The sequence below is a fragment of the Hyaena hyaena genome, unplaced genomic scaffold, assembly GCF_003009895.1.
Source record: "Hyaena hyaena isolate Hyena2069 unplaced genomic scaffold, ASM300989v1 scaffold_724, whole genome shotgun sequence".
Taxonomy (NCBI): domain Eukaryota; kingdom Metazoa; phylum Chordata; class Mammalia; order Carnivora; family Hyaenidae; genus Hyaena; species Hyaena hyaena.
The window spans coordinates 581000-600432 of NW_024081354.1; the positions used below are offsets into that span (position 1 = coordinate 581000).

General features: G+C 38.5%; 1 protein-coding gene across 16 annotated transcripts in view; it reads left to right on the forward strand.

Moving 5' to 3' along the window:
- Positions 1–19433, forward strand: part of CFLAR (CASP8 and FADD like apoptosis regulator) — a 43194-nt gene that overhangs the window by 11471 nt on the left and 12290 nt on the right. For 7 of the 16 annotated variants that reach the window (XM_039217830.1, XM_039217831.1, XM_039217829.1 and 4 more), the window contains exons 2-8: positions 5091–5504; positions 7791–7896; positions 9563–9698; positions 10557–10642; positions 14903–14960; positions 17986–18035; positions 18758–18836. In XM_039217830.1, coding sequence (XP_039073761.1) covers positions 5209–5504; positions 7791–7896; positions 9563–9698; positions 10557–10642; positions 14903–14960; positions 17986–18035; positions 18758–18836 — 811 coding nt within the window. In that variant the 5' untranslated portion in view covers positions 5091–5208. The remainder of the gene's footprint in view (positions 1–5090; positions 5505–7790; positions 7897–9562; positions 9699–10556; positions 10643–14902; positions 14961–17985; positions 18036–18757; positions 18837–19433) is intronic. The other 9 variants (XM_039217838.1, XM_039217839.1, XM_039217835.1 and 6 more) reach the window with 5 other exon arrangements.

Consider the following 19433-nt stretch of genomic DNA (forward strand, 5'->3'; position numbering starts at 1 on the left):
TAAAATGTTACAAATTCAGTCATTTCCCCTGTACATTTTTAGCTAGTCACATTTCGTTCATCCTGTAATAGAAACTACTTTTTTGAATTCAGTATTTATTACTACTATGTATTTTTTTTTTTTTACAAATAGTTTATTGTCAAGTTGGTACTACTATGCATGTTTTAATATTTTCACTACACACACAGATATACACACACATTGCTAAATGATATATGGTATTATTTTTAACATTTAGGATCTTAATGTGAATTAACCATATTTTATGTATGCTTTAGCAACTTGTTTTTTGCTTCAGCAAAAATATTTGTTTTGTTGTTTTGTGTTTTGTTTGTGAGATTCATGTAGTTCTGGTTCATTCCTTTTCAAGGATGTATAGTGTGTGTACCTGTCTGAGAGTTTTTAAGGGATATTTACTTAGAAATGAAAATTTCATGTCATAGAGTAATGTATGTTTTTTATCTTTGCCAAATATTGCCAAATTGTTCTTCAAAGTGGCTGTACTAATTTGATTCCTTTAGTAATGTTGGGGATTTTATATTTCTGTGACATTTGGTAACAGATACTAGCATTTACTTGATGTGAAGTAATATCTCATTGCAGCTTCAATTTGCATTTTGCTGACCACTATTATGGCTCAAGCATCTTTTCATATGGCTAGTGGCTATTTGTTTTTTTCTTCTGGGAAGTTCCTGTTATCTTTTTTCCCTTTGGGTTGCTTGTCTATACTTACTGATTTGCAGAAATTCTTCCTTCCTTCCTTCTTTCCTTCCTTCCTTCCTTCCTTCCTTCCTTCCTTCCTTCCTTTCTCTCTCAAAGATTTTAATTTTAAGTAATCTCTACACCCATTGTGGGGCTCAAACCAACAACCCTGAGATCAAGAGCCAAATGTTCTACTAACTGAGGCAGCCAGGCACCCCTGTGGAAATGCTTTCTATATTCTGGATACTAATTCTTTGTTAATTAATATGATGCATTTGCCTTCTCTGTATTTAATCATTTTCATTTTTATTTATTTTTTAATCTTTTCATTTTTAAAAATGCTTGCTTTTTATGTCTATAAAATCCATTTGTAATTGGAGGTTATAGATTTTCATTTAGAATTTTATACCCAGGACTTTAGTACATGTGGAATTGACTTGTAAATCATGTGAGGATAGGATCTTATGTGTATTGAATAACTAGCTGACCCAGCACCATTTCTGGACATGAATGTCCTTCTCTATTGATTTGCAGGACCGCCTCAGTGATCTGTGTGTGGATTGACTTCTGAGTTATCACCTGTATGTTGGTTGCTTTATTATATATCCCCTGTGCCTATTACATTTGTATAAAACCTTGATATCTGGCAAGGCAGCTTCCTCCAACTGGTTGTTCTTAAAACTTATATTGGCTATTTTTGGACTTTTTCCTCCTTAACATACGTTTAAAATAAGCTTACCACAGTCCATGGCAATTAAAAAAATTTTTTTTGTTGGGCTTATATTGAATTTATAAATTCATTTGAGTGTCTATGATAGCCAGTTTTTTTTTGTTGTTGTTGTTTTTTAGATTATCTAGTGCAGAGTTTCTCAATCTTGGCACTATTGGTGTTTGTGGTTGGATAATTCCTTGTTATGGGGAATGTACATTGAGGGATGTTTAGCAGCATCCCTGGCCTCTGTTTTCTAGAGCCAGTAGCACCACCCTGACTAAATGCATCTTCAGATATTGTCAAATGTCCCCTGAGGGGCAAAATTGCCACTGATTCATTAATTTGAATTATATTGCAGAAAATTATATTGCAGAAATTTTCCTCATTTTTTTAGAATTATTTTCCTCAGATGTGAATTTTATTTGTGTTGTCTACTGTCATGGTGATTTTTATTTTTGTCCACGGTAATTTTTAAGCATGAACTTGGCCTCCAGCAGAACGGATGTCTCATATGCCCTGAGTGATGAAGGTAGTTTTCTGGGGTGGTTTTGAGTTTGCCTCTGAAGATCTTAGAGGCTTCCTTAGTCTGAGAGCAATTTTTATGTTAATTTCTTGCTTTGGGCTTAAAAGAAACCCTAACAAAGTAGTGATTATTTGGACCCTTGCCCTACTTCTCCCTTCTATGCTCCTCTTTCTCAAGTGCCTGTCACCTTTAGCTACACTTAACCGCCTCAACACCACCCTAACATACACACTGGCATTTTGCTGCATGTAGGCTTGACTCAGCATGGGATCTGTAGTTTTCCTTTTGATATTTTTTTCTGAATATGCCAGATGCTACCACTGAGTAATTTGGGTTTTGCTGCCAAACTATACCTCCATTAGTACAGAGGGAAGACAGCATGCCAGTTCGCTTACTGAGTGTGCGTGACTGGCCGAAAACAGTCCTGGTGTAACGGTTGGAGGGAACAAACTGAGCAGATAATATTTTTAAAAATGATTATCTAATTTTGTTAACTCTTGACAGCATTATTACATCATGATAACTATGAACTCCAAAAGTTGGCTACTGTTTTTAAAAACAGAATTGCACATTTCATTTCTAGAGTTCTCTTTGGCTTTTTTTTTTTTTTTCAGATATGTCTGGTAAATTTGGATAACATCTCATTTATTTCTCTTGTGTTTAATGATCTCATCCTTATTTTATACCTTCTAGTGTGTATGAATATTTTATAGGTTAATTTATAACAACTACTAACAAAATTGTGACTTTTAGTCAATAGAAAAAGAAGTACTTGACTTCCTTTCATGGAAACTAGAAGTTAGGTTAAAGTATTGTTAGCCCCCGAATAAAGTATAGATTTAGGGTCTCTGGAACACATAAAATTGTTATTAAGCTTTCAGATTAAAAAAAGTAAGGTAGGGGTGCCTGGATAGCTCAGTTGGTTAAGCATCTGACTCTTGATTTTGGCTCAGGTCATGATTCCAGGGTTGTGGGATCAAGCCTGTGTTGGTCTCTGCATTGAGCATGGAGCCTGCTTTGGATTCTCTCTTTCTTCCTGCTTCTGCACCTCTCCCTTTCTCCCTCTCTCTCTCTGAAAAAAAAAGTAAAATAAAAAAAATAGTCTGAGTGCCAGTTTTTCCACTTTCATTGGGCAATCATTTAGTAAATTCTATTTCTCCAGTCATTCACAATGGCTAGATTTCAGTGAAGTTTGGATGAACATGCATGGGATTGGCATAGACATGTGAATACCTATTAGCAAATGTGCATTAGGTAAAATGTCTATTTGTATTAAGAACTCACTCATTTAGCCTGGTTGTGGGAAGGCCAGTGTGAAATGAATGATCTACTCTAAAACAAAATATTTTAGATTTTTGAAAAATAAAACAAAAATTAGAGTAAATTTGATTCTATTACTTTCAGACACTAAAGAAGTTATTAATATTTTCATTGATGGGGAACTCTGGATCTGTAGGGAAATTATGCTTACTCTAAGAATCTATTTTGCCTTTGACAGTAAGAACAAAAAAAATGTTCCATATATCCTTTTTTTTGCTTTGACTGCCAGGAAACTCAGAGACAAATTCACAGTCTACTAATATCTGTTTAGGCCTTTCTGGTCTCCGTATTTGCTTTGTATTCTCTATCCCTCCACCCCATTTTAACTTTCTAATCTAATATTTTTTAACCTAATTTCCCCCCTTATTCTCATATAAACTATTTCTTGTACTTAGTGTTGTTATTATAAGATGCCTTAAATCTATTATGGGCTGAAATTGTACATAAATAAATTAAATACCTTCAGTGCTCTTTTCACTAAAGATAGTTCGATAAATAATGTAAAAATATACATGGGGCATGTGAGTGGCTCAGTCAGTTGAGCATCCCACTCCTGATTTCAGCTCAGGTCATGATCCCAGGATTGTGGGTTTAAGCCTCATGTGGGGCTGTGTGCTGAGTGTAGAGCATGCTTAATATTCTCTCTCTCTCTCTCTCTCTCTCTCTCTCCCCCCCCCACCATTCTCTCCCTCTGCCCTTCTCCCCCACTTGCACTGTCTCTCTCTCGAAAAGAAAAAAGAAAAAGAAAAAAAATATAAATATACTTGTACACAAATACATAGTAATAGTTAGCAACTTACAGTGGAGTTGTGTTTCCAATTTTTTTAAATGTTCTCTGATAGAAACAGACAAGATACTCTTTCAGAATGCAAGAGTTTATTTAACATAAAATATAGCTATGACACTTTAGAATAGAATAGACAGTGCCTGCCATTTGCACCTTAAATTTTGAAAGGGAATAGATTGAGTTTCAATGGAAAAAAATTAAGAGGTCATCCATGGCATGACCTCCCATTGCTCCCACCCAAGTCCAGCCCAGGGACCAAGTTCTTTCCCCAGATTTTCTGTTCTACTTCCTTCCTTCCACTGATACCATTAGGAACTCGTGATAATTGCTGACCTGAACCAATGTGTTGAGAGTAAGGGCCTCTGGCACTTCCATGGGCTCAAGGTCTGGAGCAGTAATTAAAACTTGACGAGGCCTTTGTTCAGATAAAGTGGTAGGTCCTACGAGCATTCATGATGAAGTTGTGAAAATGACCTGAGACTTTGGGAGGATACCAGGGAAGGTTTCTGCTTATAGGTATAAATGAGGGATTTTATAGTAGGAGACAACTGGGAAAAATGCTGGGAGTAGTTCTGACACCCTGCAGGAAGTCTCTTGTCAAGACCTGTGTTTGTTTAAATCTACCTGGTTGGGGTCACTGAAAGTGGGAGTTAACCCTGTGACACCAGTTTTTCTAGTCCAGTTAGCTGCTTCGTCATTGGGCTTTTTCTTCTTCCTCCCACCAAGGTTATTCATATGCTATTCGTCATTTATGATTTTCTTCTTACCGTATTTTACATTCTTATAAATTCTGATAAAGCCCGTGGGATTTTGGGGAGATAATTTGTTTCTGGTTTCATTACCTTTAAAATTTAGGTTATCTTCTCTGACTGTCTTGGTTTTTCAATCAATTGCTCTGCCTACTGAGGATAGCTTTCTATAGGCTTAACAATATAAGTTTAATCTGCTAGGTTAGAGAGACCAAGAAAGGAAGAACCTATACCGTGAATGTTAGGCATAAGTTGCTTTGATAAGAGAATTTAAAAAAAATTCCCTTTTAACCACAGAACTCCTCCATTGGAAAGGGGATTTTGAAAGAAATGAAGAAAACTATCAGAAATGAAGTCAGTAGCCTCATGGCCTTTTGTTGACTAGAGTGGAGTTTTATTATTGCATTTCTTTAGAATGACACTGCACAAGATGTCTGCTGAAGTCATCTACCAGGTTGAAGAGGCACTTGATGAAGACGAGAAGGAAATGATTCTTTTTTTGTGTCGGGACATTGCTGCAGATATTGTTCCCCTCAACGTCAGGGACCTTCTGGACATTTTAAATGACAGAGGAAAGCTGTCTGCCATGGGCTTGGCTGAACTACTCTACAGAGTGAGGCGGTTTGACTTGCTCAAGCGGATCTTGAAGATGGACAAAAGGGCAGTGGAGGCGCACTTGCTCAGGCACCCTCAGCTTGTTTCAGACTATAGGTAATTCATCATCCTTTCCCAAGGCTGGACCTGGAGGGAGGGAGTGAGGTGGTCTGGACTTATGGACAATAGACATGAAGACGGTAAAAAAAACAAACACATTACTTTTGCTGCCCACAGATTCATTTGCCTTATAATGTTACTTCATTCCTTTGAAGTCTTTGAATTCTTAGAATATGTTCACTTAAAGTAACTAGGTAGAAGATCATAAAGAAAGTGGAAGGGCTGGGTAGTATGTATTTGTCTGATGGATAGAACAACTAAGAACTAGTAATTCTTGCCATCCTCTGTGGGATCTGTAGTGGTCTGTGATGTCAGACTGGCAAATTCTGGTACTGAGAAAGGAAATAACAAGTCTGACATTGATTTTCCTGACCTTTGTAGAGCTCTGTGATCCCTCCTGAGTCCCCATTGGTCTTTCCCCTGCTGAGGAGCTTAGTGAGGTAGACTTCCTTTCTGTGAGTTTCTTTGGGGTCCTTGCCCCCAGAGGCTTGGTAGGGCAGAGGTGCTGAACGAACATCTCATCAATTAAACAGCCATAGACCCCCTCCAGTTCAGAGAGGGATGGTCACTGGAGTCGCCTTTAGTTGAAACCATTTGAGATTTTCCTTCCTCCTGTTAACAAACTACTCTCTTGGAGGCTGAGAGGAGCACAAAAGCCATAAGAAAAGCTGCATTTCTGGAGAAAGAAAGATAACTTGTGACCTTAAATTAATGATTCCTTTTTCTTCAGACCACCAACCTTTAGTTATATCAATGGTGTGTATTTGGAGAAGATGTGTATTGTTGAGAACAGTATTAAAGAGAGTTGAAAGCAGCATGGCCCTTTCAAAGTATCAGAGGTCTGAGGTCTGGAGGCCTGTTTCAAGTCTCAGAAATATCAGTTACAGGCCATATAGGCTAGGCCAGCCACTAACACCAGCTACTAAACAAAGTAGGGACTTTGTTTTCCTACTTGTAAAGCTAAAAATAATAATACCTGATTTCACAAGTTTGTTGGTGAAGATCAATTGTGATAATTTAGTATGTGAAGTACTTTCACATAATTTAGTATGTGAATCCCTCTACAAATGCAAGAGTTTATTGTTATTGGGGCACCTGAGTGGCTCAGTTGGTTAAGCATCCAACTCTTAGTCTTAGATCAGGTCTTGATCTCAGGGTCATAAGTTCAAGGACATAAGCCCATGATGGGTTTCATGTCCTACTTAAAAACAAACACACAAACAAAAAAGTGAAAGAGTTTATTGTTACTGTTGTTCTTGATCATCTCTACCTCTTCAACCATCATAAAATGTCAATATGTTCTTAAAATTTTTTCAGAGGTGCTGGGTTTCAGTGAATAAGTTAGGGCACTCTCCATTTCCTGTCTCCTTGCTAATGTGAGTGTAGGCAGTTCCCTAGGTCCTCTGGGTAGAACGGGTGGGTAATGGGAGGGAATACTAGAGTCACTGATTCATCTGGTCAATGAGCTCTTTTGGGTGGGGGGGTCAGTATATGCCCAGTGGGCTCTTTTGGGCAGGGGTGTCAATATATGTCAATAGGTGTGTATTAAGCATTAGAGCAAAATGAACAAAGCATCTTATGTCCTCAAGAATTTGAGAGCCTAATTGGGAAAACAGCCCTCTAAAGAAGTGATGAAATTGTCGAGGCAATAATGCCAACCACAGGGTGTCCTGAGAGCCCAGATAAAGTGTGATGGTGGCTCCAAATGGAGCAATGGTGACTGAGTCAGGCAAGGCTTTGTAGACAAAAACATCTATGGTCATAATCCCCAGGATCTAGATGCCTTTTACCCTTTGAGTTTAGGAGTAGGCCAGAATATCCCAGGTATAACCTTGCTTTAGAAGTTTGTGACTCAGAGCGCAGTCCCTGGATCTGCAGCATCCTCATCACCTGGGGCTTGTAAGATGGAGAAGACAAGACCACTTCAAATTCTATTTCTTTCATCTTATTCATATATGTTCTTTGCTTATTTCATCATAACATCTGGGGGAGCTAGGGGATTCTTTACGGAAGTTTTTATTCTCTGAGTTGTTTGTAGAGCAGTTAGTTAGAAAGAGAGGTACTGTCTCCTATTGAAAGTAGGGGAAAGGATTAATTTCCTTTTCGAGTTCCCTTAAGATCTCTTCCTGTTGTGGTCTAGGCTTTCTGTTTTATGGAGGCACATATTCAAATGGGGTCCTGAATTAGTCTTTAAAACAATTATTGGCATAGTAGAAGCATAGGTTTTGGTGTTTTCACTAGGATTGGTGTCTGAATTTACTAAAAAGGTTGTCTGGTTTGCAGGGTGCTGATGACAAAGATTGGTGAGGATTTGGAAAAATCTGATGTGTCCTCATTACTTTTTCTCATGAGGGATTATATGGGCCGAAGCAAGGGAGCCAAGGATAGGGTGAGTATTCTTTTTCTTGGTTCATGTTCCCAAGGGCCTATCAAAAGGAGAGGGGTGCTCTATAGTGTGTGGAGAGAGGGAAGTGGGCACTAGAATAGGAAGACTCAAGCTGGGATGAAGGTAGGAAGTGAGAAAAGTATATCTTTTTACTTCAAATTCACTCTCATCTTGCTCTCCCATGGGCATCTATTTCCCCTCAACTAGCTTGAGGTCAGTGTGAGGTCAGGCTGAATGCTGAGGTAGGGACGGAGAAGGTACTTATGACTTGTGTATCCAGGGAATGGCAAAAGTAGAGATTTGGGATTGGAAACTAGGTAGGAATCAAGATCTCAGGAATGTTGTAATTGGTGGAAAACTTTTAAATTGTCTGTCCCTATGTGGTACTGCTGGCCTAAGGACAGGCCAGGAAAACCTTAGGTCTCTAGAATATGAAAATATGTTCTTAAAGGATCTGCCTTTGAGGACTGGTAAATCATTGCTTGAGAATTTCCTCATGTTTCATGATAATTGTAGTTTTGTTTCTGAAATCTGCAAATATAGGGTGACATTATGCCCCTACGATCAAATGCATCAAATGGGAAGGAAAATGAAAAAATAGAACTTCTTTTTGTGTTCTTGAGTCAACTTATCTGCCAATCACTTATATAAATTTCATGATGATGATTATTAAAAAAAATAAATATAGCACCTCAATAACTAAATGTTAAACAGAGGGGAAATAAAACCCAAAGCAATGCCTATTTCTGAAATAGAGTATTTTCATAATCTTTATGGTCTAAGGCAAGTAAATAGCAATATGACCTAACTTTTTAATTTTGCTTCCTCAACCTCCTGGAGTCAGAATGAGTTGGAATGCCCAGCATTGATTAAAATATTTTAGAAACTTCTGGGGTATCTGGGTGGCTCAGTCGATTAAGCATCCAACTTTGGCTCAGGTCATATCTCATGGCTGTAGATTGGAGCCCTGCATTGGACACTGTGCTGACAGCCCAGAGCCTGGAGCTTGCTTCAGATTCTGTGTCTCCCTCTCTTTCCGCTCCTCCCTCACTAGTGCTCAGTCTCTCTCTCTCTAAAAAATAAATAAACATTAAAAAATGTTAGATATTTTAGGAACTTCAAAACTGCCTCATGGGATTTTTCTAGTAGAAGCTTTCTCCCAGTGATCTTCTCTCTTCCCTTTTTAGGAAATCCCTTAGGGTTTTTCAGTCTAATACCAGAACAGAATGTTCTCAGGCGGATTTTATTTTTAGGCCTTCTCTCTCACAGTACTTTTTTGTTGTTAAGTAGGCTCCATACCCAATGTGGGGCTTGATCTCATGACCCTGTGATCAAGAGTTGTGTGCTTTACTGACTGAGCCAGCCAGGTGCCCCATCTCACAGTACTTCTTGATGACATAAAATGACTCATGTGTCCCCAGCTTAGGTACAGGTTGTCCACCAAAGGACTTACCACCCCCTCTTTCTCAGTAAAAGAGGGGGTGGTAAGTGAGTGAAATTTGCTTCTGGCCCTGGAGGGACTAGGAAACAGAGAGGTCTGGTTTGGGATCACTGAAGATCATGAAATCTTTTCACATTTGCTCGCTGTTACAAACACTACCTGAGGTTTGCATTTGGGGCTTAACAGTCTACCTTACTGACATTTGTTTCTTCTTGGTGGCTCTCTTAGAGTTTTCTGGATCTTGTGATTGAATTGGAGAAACTAAATCTGATTGCTCCAGATCAATTGGATTTATTAGAAAAATGCTTAAAGAACATCCACAGAATAGACCTGAAGACAAAAGTCCAGAAATACAAGCAGTCTGGTAAGTAGAATTTTGGCCTCTCAGTGGCCTAAAGAAAGTACCCTGGGCATACTAGGTTTGATTGATAAAGACTCATTTGTTGGATGGGTAAAGGGAACAGAACTTGAGTGTCCACAACCCCCACTAGCCTGTGGCTAGAGATCACATCACCTTCTATCTTTCATGTCTCAGATCTGCTGACTTTATCACCCCACACCCATGACCACAGAGTCTCAGTCCTCTGCAAAGTGCTGGTAGAAGTTCTTAACATCTCAGCCTTCATGAAATAGTCTACACACCCATTTTCTGCACAGGCTGACAGCATGGGAGACACTCAGGGCTTTTGAGGATATGCTAGACCTTGCTGCACTGTCCCAATGTTTGGCCTGACCACCATATAATTCTGGGTCTCATCCTGTCACTGGGATCCCATAGCTGCCCTCCATGTGTCCTGAGTTTCACAAAACCCCATGGAAAAGGGCACCTTTGCTACCTCCATAAAGGTGACCAGACTCACATTGGCCTTCTTTTTCATGCCACCCTCCCGCCCCCATTGTCTTTTAGACTCAGGCTCAGCATGGGCTCTGTTGCTCTGTTAGTAGTACACTGCCACCATAGAGTCACAGCCTAAAGGGCATAGCTGAGACCCAATGATCTACAGATACCCCCTACCCCATGACCAATAAAAAAAATCAAGGATGGATGTACCATTTTTAGTCCATTCTTGATGATAGTGGGAGATATTTTGAATTTAGTAAGGTGGTTAGAAAGTTTAGGATATTTTGAAAGATGAAGCTTGACCCTGAACTGAGCCATTGTTGAATATTCATTTGATAATAACTTATAAATCTTAACTCAATACCTGTCTCCTGATTATAGCTCAAGGAGCTGAAACAAGTTATATAAATGCACTCCAGGCATCCCTCCCAAATTTGAGTCTTAAGGATCCTTCATATAACCTAAGGGTGAGTTTGGAGCAAATGTATGGAATTTCAGCATGAAACAGTTTCAGAACTTTGATAAAAATACACATATTTTCACAGCATGGACTTCATTTAATATCTGGAAAAAATGTGGTAGTAATGTGTATTTGTTTTTAAAATATGTATAACTTCTTATGATTACAAAGTTGGCATGTGTTCACTGAGATAATTTAGAAAATATAGAGATATAAAAGGAGAACAATAAATCACTTCTATCCTACTATCTAAAGATATGTTGGCAAATTTCCTTCTAGTCTTTTTTGTGTATATTTGTGTATCTACATATCCAACTACATATCATAGTTTATTTGTTCTTTAGAAAATTTCACTTTTTTTTTGAGAGAAAGAGTGCATGTATATGAAGGAGGGGCAGAGAGAGAGAGGGAGACAGAAAATCTCAAGCAGGCCCCATGCTGCCACTGCAGAGCTGAATGTGGGACATGATCTCACGAACTGTGAGATCATGACCTGAGCTAAAATCAAGTTGGACACTACAGTGACTGAGCCACCCAGGTGCCCCTAGAAAAGTTAGCTTTTTAAATATAAATATAAATAGATAGGGCATCCTCATGGACAAAAATTCCAAAATATACTAAAAGAATTTTTTAAAGTATGTTTTGTCTTACCCCAGTTTCTTTCCCCAGAGGCAGCTGTTGTTAACCATTTTCTTCTATAAACATTCAGACGCAGTCTGTACACATACCAGATTTCATTTTTCCTTTTTACTTCCTGTGCAAATGGTAGAACACTATGCCCATTGTCCTGAGCTGAGAATTCTTGGGAATTGTTCCATATGAATCATATGGGACAACCCCTATTTTGTCATTGCTTTTAATGGATGCATATGGTTCTGCTTTCTGGGTATATCAAAGTGTGTATAGCTCTTTCTTGTGTGTATTTAGATTGTTTCTAGTCTTTTTTTAATACAATGATTCAAAATAAATATACTTGTATTTACCTCTCTGTGCATTTGCTCGTTATTGGACTTATTTTATGATTTCAACACAGCAGAAGTGTTTTTGTTATTTAGTGAGATTATTGAGTAATTGAGTTGAGACCCTAAATATCACATAGTCACTTCCGGTTTTGTGTTAGTAAATGGTGCAAGGTATTATCAGAATTCTTCTTGGTTAATTTTTTATCTTGAAGAGTTAATCCTAGTATAATATTCTCATCCCCATATAAAGGTATGTGGAATTTGTAGTCAGGCCTCAGGCCACAGTGCAATTTTATAGTTAAATTATAAACACTTTCATAAAAGTATCTGAGGAAAACATTAACTACCCCTGTAATACAGTTTCATGAAGACTGTGAGCTGTGAAAGATACCTCTGAGCAATAGACTTTAAGAGCTAAAATGGGTATTAAGGATTATACTGTTCAACCCCTTCTTTGAACAAATAAGGAAATTTAGGCCTAAAGTGCATTAAGTGATTGCCCACCTCTACCTACCACCAGAACTAGGCCCAGCCCAGGCTCCTTCCTCTATGCCATGGCATATTTAATAAATATTTGATACCAGTCATGACATAGCTTAGATATATCTGTCATGTTTTTCAAGAATCAAATACACTTTCTTTTGTCTTTCTGAATCTCTATGATACCAAATCATGAAACCAAAGTGATTTAGGATTCAGATCCAGATTTTCTGAGCATTCTCTGCTATTGTATATCTAATATAAATTATACTGTCACTCTTAGTTAAAAGCTTGCCATATTTTTACTATTTTCTTTCTATTTTTGTGATGAAAGTAATTGTGTTTACTGTCTATGTAAATATCGCTTAATTTTGTCACTTAATTTTCTGTATTTATCTGTGACCCTGATCATTCATTCAGTTAGTAAGCAGACGCTGTGGCTTACAGATCTGGCATATTTCTCATAAAATTAGGAGGTGAATACCTGGATGTTAACTCATACAAGAGTGCAAAGTACTTTAAAAATTATAGTGACATTAAATGACACATGATACCAACATGTTACAGAATAAAAAAGTTGTGTCACTCTGCAATATGATGCTTTTTAAACCCAGCTTTGTTTTGATGTTGTATCTCTTTAACAGCTATGTAAATGTGAATGCACATCCATGTGAGGTTCCAAATTCTATGTAGTATTATAGCCTCTGGCTAAGTCTCTTATATTAGTGATAAAAGCAACTTACATGTTTTTCTTTAATTTAGACAGACTTAGCTATAGACACAGCTTAATGAATAGTATACTTCTCTCTTTTGGCTAGGATAGCTTCAGAGGAGAACTGTCATTTGAAAGCTGAACCTCTCAGGTGGTTGGGAGTATGTGGTCTATGTACCTTACAAAGGACCTGTCATCTGAGAAGAGAAAGGGTCGGTTCAATCTTTCATTTTCTGATTAATGTCATTCTAGCCCTCAGAATTGGAGTTGATTTTTTTTTTTATCTGACTTTTTAAGAACCAAGCCATATGTGGCTTCTGTGTAGCTAGGCATTATAGAAACACAGTAACTGGACGTTTATTAAGCTCTTCCATATGTTAGCACTGTGCTAAATGCTTTGTTTATTATTTAACCTTCACAAAAATGTATAAGGTGGCTACTGTTATCCTCATCTTGAAGATAAAGAAACAGACATAGAGGTTAAATAACTTGCTCAAGCTTACATAGCTAGTAAGTGGCAGAATCAGGATTCATAGCCAGGTTTGTCTGGGCTAGAACTCTGACTTTTTTTTTTTTTTTTTAGTATAGTTGCCACAAAATGTTACATTAGTTTCAGGTATACAGCATAGTGATTTGACAGGTTTATACATTATGTTATGTTGTTAGGTTTACCACAAGTGTAGATCCGTTCTGTCACCATACAAGCTCATATCATTGATTATATTTCTTAGGCTGTGCCTTTTATTCCTGTGACTTATTCACTCCATGACTGGAAGCCTTCACCCATTTGGCCCATTCTCCCACCCCTCTCTCTTCTGGCAACCATCAGTTTGTTCTATTTATAGGTCTGATTCTGCTTTTTGTTAGTTTATTCATATTTTTAAATTTTTTTAAATTTATTTTTATTTTAGAGAGAGAGTGTGAGCAGGGGAGAGGGGCAGAGGGAGAGAGAGGAAGGGACTCTTAAGCAGGCTCCACATTCAGTGCAGAGCCCAATGTGGGGCTTGATTCCAAGATGCTGGGATTATGACCTGAACTGAAATCAAGAGTTGGATGCTCAATTGACTGAGCCACTCAGACATCCCCATATATATTTTTTTAAGATTCAACGTAGGAGTGGTATTTGCCTTTCTCAGTGTGACTTTTTCCACTTAGCATGATACTCTCTAGGTCTATCCATATTGTTACAGATGGCACAATCTCAGCCTTTTTTGTGGCTGTGTAATATTCCGTTTTATACATATACCATATCTTTTTTTATCCATATCCTTTATCAATACCTTGATTAGGTTGCATCCATATCTTGGCTTTTGTAAATAATGCTGCAGTAAACATAGGGGTACATATCTTTTTGAATTAATATTTTTGTATTCTTTGGGTAAATACCCAGTAGTGGAAATGCCAGATTATATAGTATTTCTATTTTTCATTTTTTGAGGAACCTCCATACTGTTTTCCATGGTGGCTGAACAAATTTACATTCCCAGCAGCAGTGCATGAGGGTTCCTTTTTCTCCACATCCTTACCAACACTTTAGAACTCTCATTCTTTTTTTTTTTTTATGTTTATTTATTTTTGAGAGAACGGAGTGTGACCAGAGTGTGAGCTGTTAGCACAGAGACCGATGTGGGGCTTAAACTCACAGACCTGAGCCGAAGTCAGAGCTCAATCAACTGAGCCACCCAGGCACCCCTAGAATTCTCATTCTTAACCATACCTTGTATTGCCTCTGTGTTAAAGGATCAGGTAGAATGTCAATCTGATGTTCCAACAGCTTGTTCTAACTTGGAGCTATTATAGCAACTCTACAATACTGTAACATCTGACTTCATTGAGCTGTTTTGAAACATTCTAATAAGCTAATTTAGCATATTTACATGTTTATTGTATTTTCACTTTTTAAAAAGAAGAGTTACTTTGTTTTTTTGGCTATAGAATATGGGACTGTGGAGTTAACCACTCTTGCTATTCTTCTTTAGATAATTTAACTGTGAATGTGATGCTTTAATTTTTTTCCTGGGTAAGAATTCTATTAAGATATTTAAAGAGGTGTGATATAAAGTACCTCTGAAAAAACTATCAGGGGGTATGACCTTATTCTTTATATTTGAAGCTCCAGAATGGGAAAAGTAATGAACAAAGACTCAATGTGGGACAACCTGATACTCTGAGTAAGCCCAATTTTTCTTTACATTCATTCTTTTTTTTTTTTTTTATGTTCATTTTTGACAGAGAGAGGGAGAAAGAGAGTGCGAGAGCGAGTGCATGAGCAGGAGAAAGTGAGAGAGAGGAGACATAGAATTCAAAGCAGGCTCCAGGCTATGAGCTGTTAGCACAGAGCCTGACTCGGTTGAAACCCATGAGCCAAGCCGCGAGATCATGACCTGAGCCGTAGTAGGACACTTAACTGACCTAGCCACCCAGGCACCCCTACATTCATTCTTTATAAATGCTTGATAATTCAAGTACAAATCATTGCATTTTTGGGGTTTCCCATTTCCTTCATCCACCTATTCTGATTAAGCTCTCAAAATAAATAGCAGTTAAGTTCTTAAAATGTAGTCATTGGCATTTCTAATTATTTAATGAATTAGCTTTTTTGAAATTAAATACCTCTTACTCGATCAGCTTCATCATCTTGGTGATGTTTTTAAGAGATGTGCTATTTATACCTGAAATGGAACTATAATCAGGCTATGTTAAACATTAATCTAGCCATGATAATAAACCGTGTTAAATTGAATATCTAGCAGCAGGAAGAAGGAAGATTACTAGGGTCTTGTTTTATTTATTTATGTTTAATAAATATATTTAATAAATCTAGATACTGTGTAGATGACATCCTTGTACTCCTAAAAAGAAGAAAAAAATACAACAAAATACTAGGCGTTTCAACCCATATGATTTCTCTCTTCTCTCTTAAAACATCAGCACTTGATCCTATAGCATCATTTAAAAAAAATGTATTTCTTTTGCTTGTCTTGAGTCCTCCTTGAAGTGAAGGTTGAGACTTGGTGTCACACTGCATTGTAGACGGTTGTGTTTCAGAACTCTGGGGGGCAGAGATTGATAGGCAGATAAGGAGGGCTCAGTCTTCTCTGAGTGGCTTGGAGTTTGTCCTGGGTGCAGTGCCAAGAGCTTATCGAAGCCTTCTTTCTGTGGCAGGCCCCTTGCCAAAATCTTATGACTCAGCCTACATGCTGTCTGCCTGCACCTAGAAACTGAGAAGCATTTCGCCCAGATTAGCCAGATGACATAGCTCATGCCCGTCATTCCTCACCTAGTATTCTGCTCTCCAGCAAAAGCTATTGAGAAGTGAATTTATTCCTGAAGTGACAGCATGTTTCTCAAAACACTGATGAGGTGGTGAGAATTCACATTCTGAGAGCTGTTTAAAAGGAAAATAGGAGGGGTGCCTGGGTGGCTCAGTTGGTTGGGCGGCTGACTTCGGCTTAGGTCATGATCTCATGGTTCGTGGGTTCGAGCCCTGCATCGGGCTCTGTGCTGACAGCTAGCTCAGACCCTGGAGCCTGCTTTAGATTCTCTGTCTCCTTCTCTCTCTCTGACCCTCCCCTTCTCATGTTGTCTCCCTCTCTCTCAGAAATAAATGAATTTTAAAAATGTTAAAAAATTAAAAGGGAAATAGGAGACCTGGTAGAGTTAGAGAGGCATGAAAAACTGTTCTTTCCACAGCACACCCTGACAGCAGGTTTATCCTTCACTGTAATTGTACAGGAGAGATAAGTGAGGTACCTAACACCTCTGGTGATTCTTAGGAGAACTAGGTACCTGCTTTCACCTGGATGTTTTATTTGGTAATAAAAGAAAAAGCATTCATATTAATTTGGAGAGAGAGAGAGAGAGAGTGTGTGTGTGTGTGTGTGTGAGCAGGACAGGAGCAGAGAGAGAGGGAGACATAGAATCCAAAGCAGGTTCCAGGCTCTGAGCTGTCAACACAGAGCCTGAAGCAGGGTTCGAACTCATAAACCATGAGGTCATGAGCTAAGCGGAAGTTGGAGACTTAACTGACTAAGCCACCCAGGTGCCCCAATTTGAGGCTATTATAAACAGTTATTCAGTCAATATTTTTGCATACTTGCTCTATTATTTCTTTAAGATAAACTTCCAGAAGCAGAATGTTGGTTTAAAGGATATTTCCAGCTGTCCTTTAAAAAGTTATTTCTTTTTTTTTATTGAAGATTTTATTTCCTTTTAAGTATTCTGTACCCCCAACGTGGGGTTTGAACTTAAAATCCTGAGATCAAGAGTCACACACTCCACTGACTGAGTCAGCCTGCTGCCCCTAAAAATACTGTTTCAACTTACATACTTGAAAGGCCTCATTTCCTCCAAACTTTCCAAATACTGGCGTTTTCTTTGCTTGTCTGTAGACATTCTCATTTTTTTCAACAATCTTTTAATGTAGATGTTGGTATGTTCCTCTTAGGGATTTAGAAACAAAACAAAAGAGCCTGAGACTTCAGCAGTAAACTTGCTTAAGATCACAGAGCTTATCAATGATGGTGCTAAGGTTTGAGCTAGCCCTTTATGGCTTCAAAACTGGTAGTTTCTCCATCTCTCTGGGCTAATAAAGTAATGTTTACTAATGATATTGGCTGTAGGCTCATCTACATTTGCTAGGCTCGTTGTCCTTATCTTGCCATTGCCATATTATTTTATGATCTCTCAATATCACTGGGCTAAGAAAACATGGCCATCTGCTGTACAAGTAGCTACAAGTACATTTTCCCTTCTCTGCAGTCTCTGAGGCTGTCCGCTCTAAGTCTTGTCCACCATTTCAGCACATGGAAAAAAGCTATTGATATTGTTAGGTGGTAAGGTTATTGGATTCTCTCTATCGGTTTAAAAACTCATCAGTCACCCGGTGCTCACCGGGGGGGGGGGGGGGGGGAGGCAAGGGAGAGCCTTTTTCCCCCCTTGCTGTTTAAGAACTTTTTCTATATAATCCCTGCCTAGCATGAGGACTTGTGTTTTCTTATCAGTTAGGCTCATCAGTGTGAGGCTGGAGCCTTGGGCCAAGTACAACTGAGGAAAGAGGACACAGTAAGGGGAAGAAAATAGGGAAGAGGACAGCTGAGATATAAAGAAACCCAGTCGGCATGGGCGTATGCTTAGTTCTCCTTCAGCTTTGTAAACGGTTTCTCTCTCTCACCGTCTCCTCCCCCCGCCCCCCAGTAGAATCAGTGAAGACATCCATTCAGGAATCGGGAACAGCTCCACCTCAGGTATGGAATAAACCATCTAATTTGGTAGTGTATTGTTTGCACAGTATCTGTGGAGAACACTGGCTTGTTTAAAATATGTCCATTAAGAATGCTCAGGATGCTGAGAGTGCCTTTCTCTTGAGAGCTCTCCTAAGGGGAAACCTTGGATAGAGCAAAGAAAAATATTGAAGTGGATTGCATTAGTGAACTTTGGAATACAAGAAAGTTCCAAAGTAGCACTTCTCTTCTTAGCTGAGTGATTGCTGAATCTATAAGTAAGCAGTGACATTGAACCTTAATTTGCTCTGGCTTTTTTTTTTTTTTTTTTTAAGGCTGAAAACTTTTCACCATAAGGAGGCAATAGAAAGCCTCCTTTTGTACTGGTTTGGAAAGATATCACTTGTACAACCTTAGGTTACTGTGGAAACATATGATCCACCCTTTCGATAAGCTTTAAATTGTCTTTATCCTTCAGTGCTAAGACATGTGTAAAGAGACTGGGATTTTCATTAAAATTAAATAAAAACCGAAACAGCTTGTCTTAAGGACATTACCCAAATAGAGGAAAAATATGAAATTAATGAGTAATGTCAGCTGTGGTGACTTCAGGCTGTATCTATTGAATGACTCACCTGACAACAGGAAGTTTGAGGAAATCCAAAAGAAAAGATGGTTTATGGGTGGGATCTGGAGGAAGCAGAGGAATGTCCAGAGTTTTTAACAATTGCTCTTTTCCTTTCTAGCATGTGCAAGAGAGATACAGGATGCAGAGCAAGCCCCTGGGAATCTGCCTGATAATAGATTGCATTGGCAATAACACAGGTAGGTGTGCATACTGCAGATTAACTGATACTCCACAGTTAGGAATGTTCCAAACAAGCTGTATTCATCAGTGATCATCACTAGTTGTTATAATAAATCGCTGCCAAAATCTGTGGTTTCACATAGCAAGGGGTACTTTCTCACTCATGGCAGAGCCTAGTGTGAATTGGGCTGGAGCCAGCTTCGTTCCATGTGGTCATTTAGTGGCATCATCATTTGAAGCTTTGGGGTTTTCCACAGGACCCTCTTTATCTGGCTGGTGGATTGTGGGAAATCAAATAGCTATGTCCTGGCTAAGGAGATTATAGGGAATGCATTATACTGCTTTCTGGCCCTGCTGAAAACAGCTGACCAGTGTCTAGTTAATGAATATTTAGGGATTGGGTCCTGTCTGTGCTCATGAATTCCTTAGGCCATGTTATCTATGGAATATCTTGTTCTCCACCCTGCTTTCAGCATCAGTTCTTTTGTAGTATTGGGAGTGCCTTGTTTTCTGCATGCTTTCTATATGTTCTTACTGTCGAGTAGCCACTGACATGTTGCACAATGTTTTCCCTCTACTGTATGCCTAATAAATACGGGAGCTTGAGAGCAGCT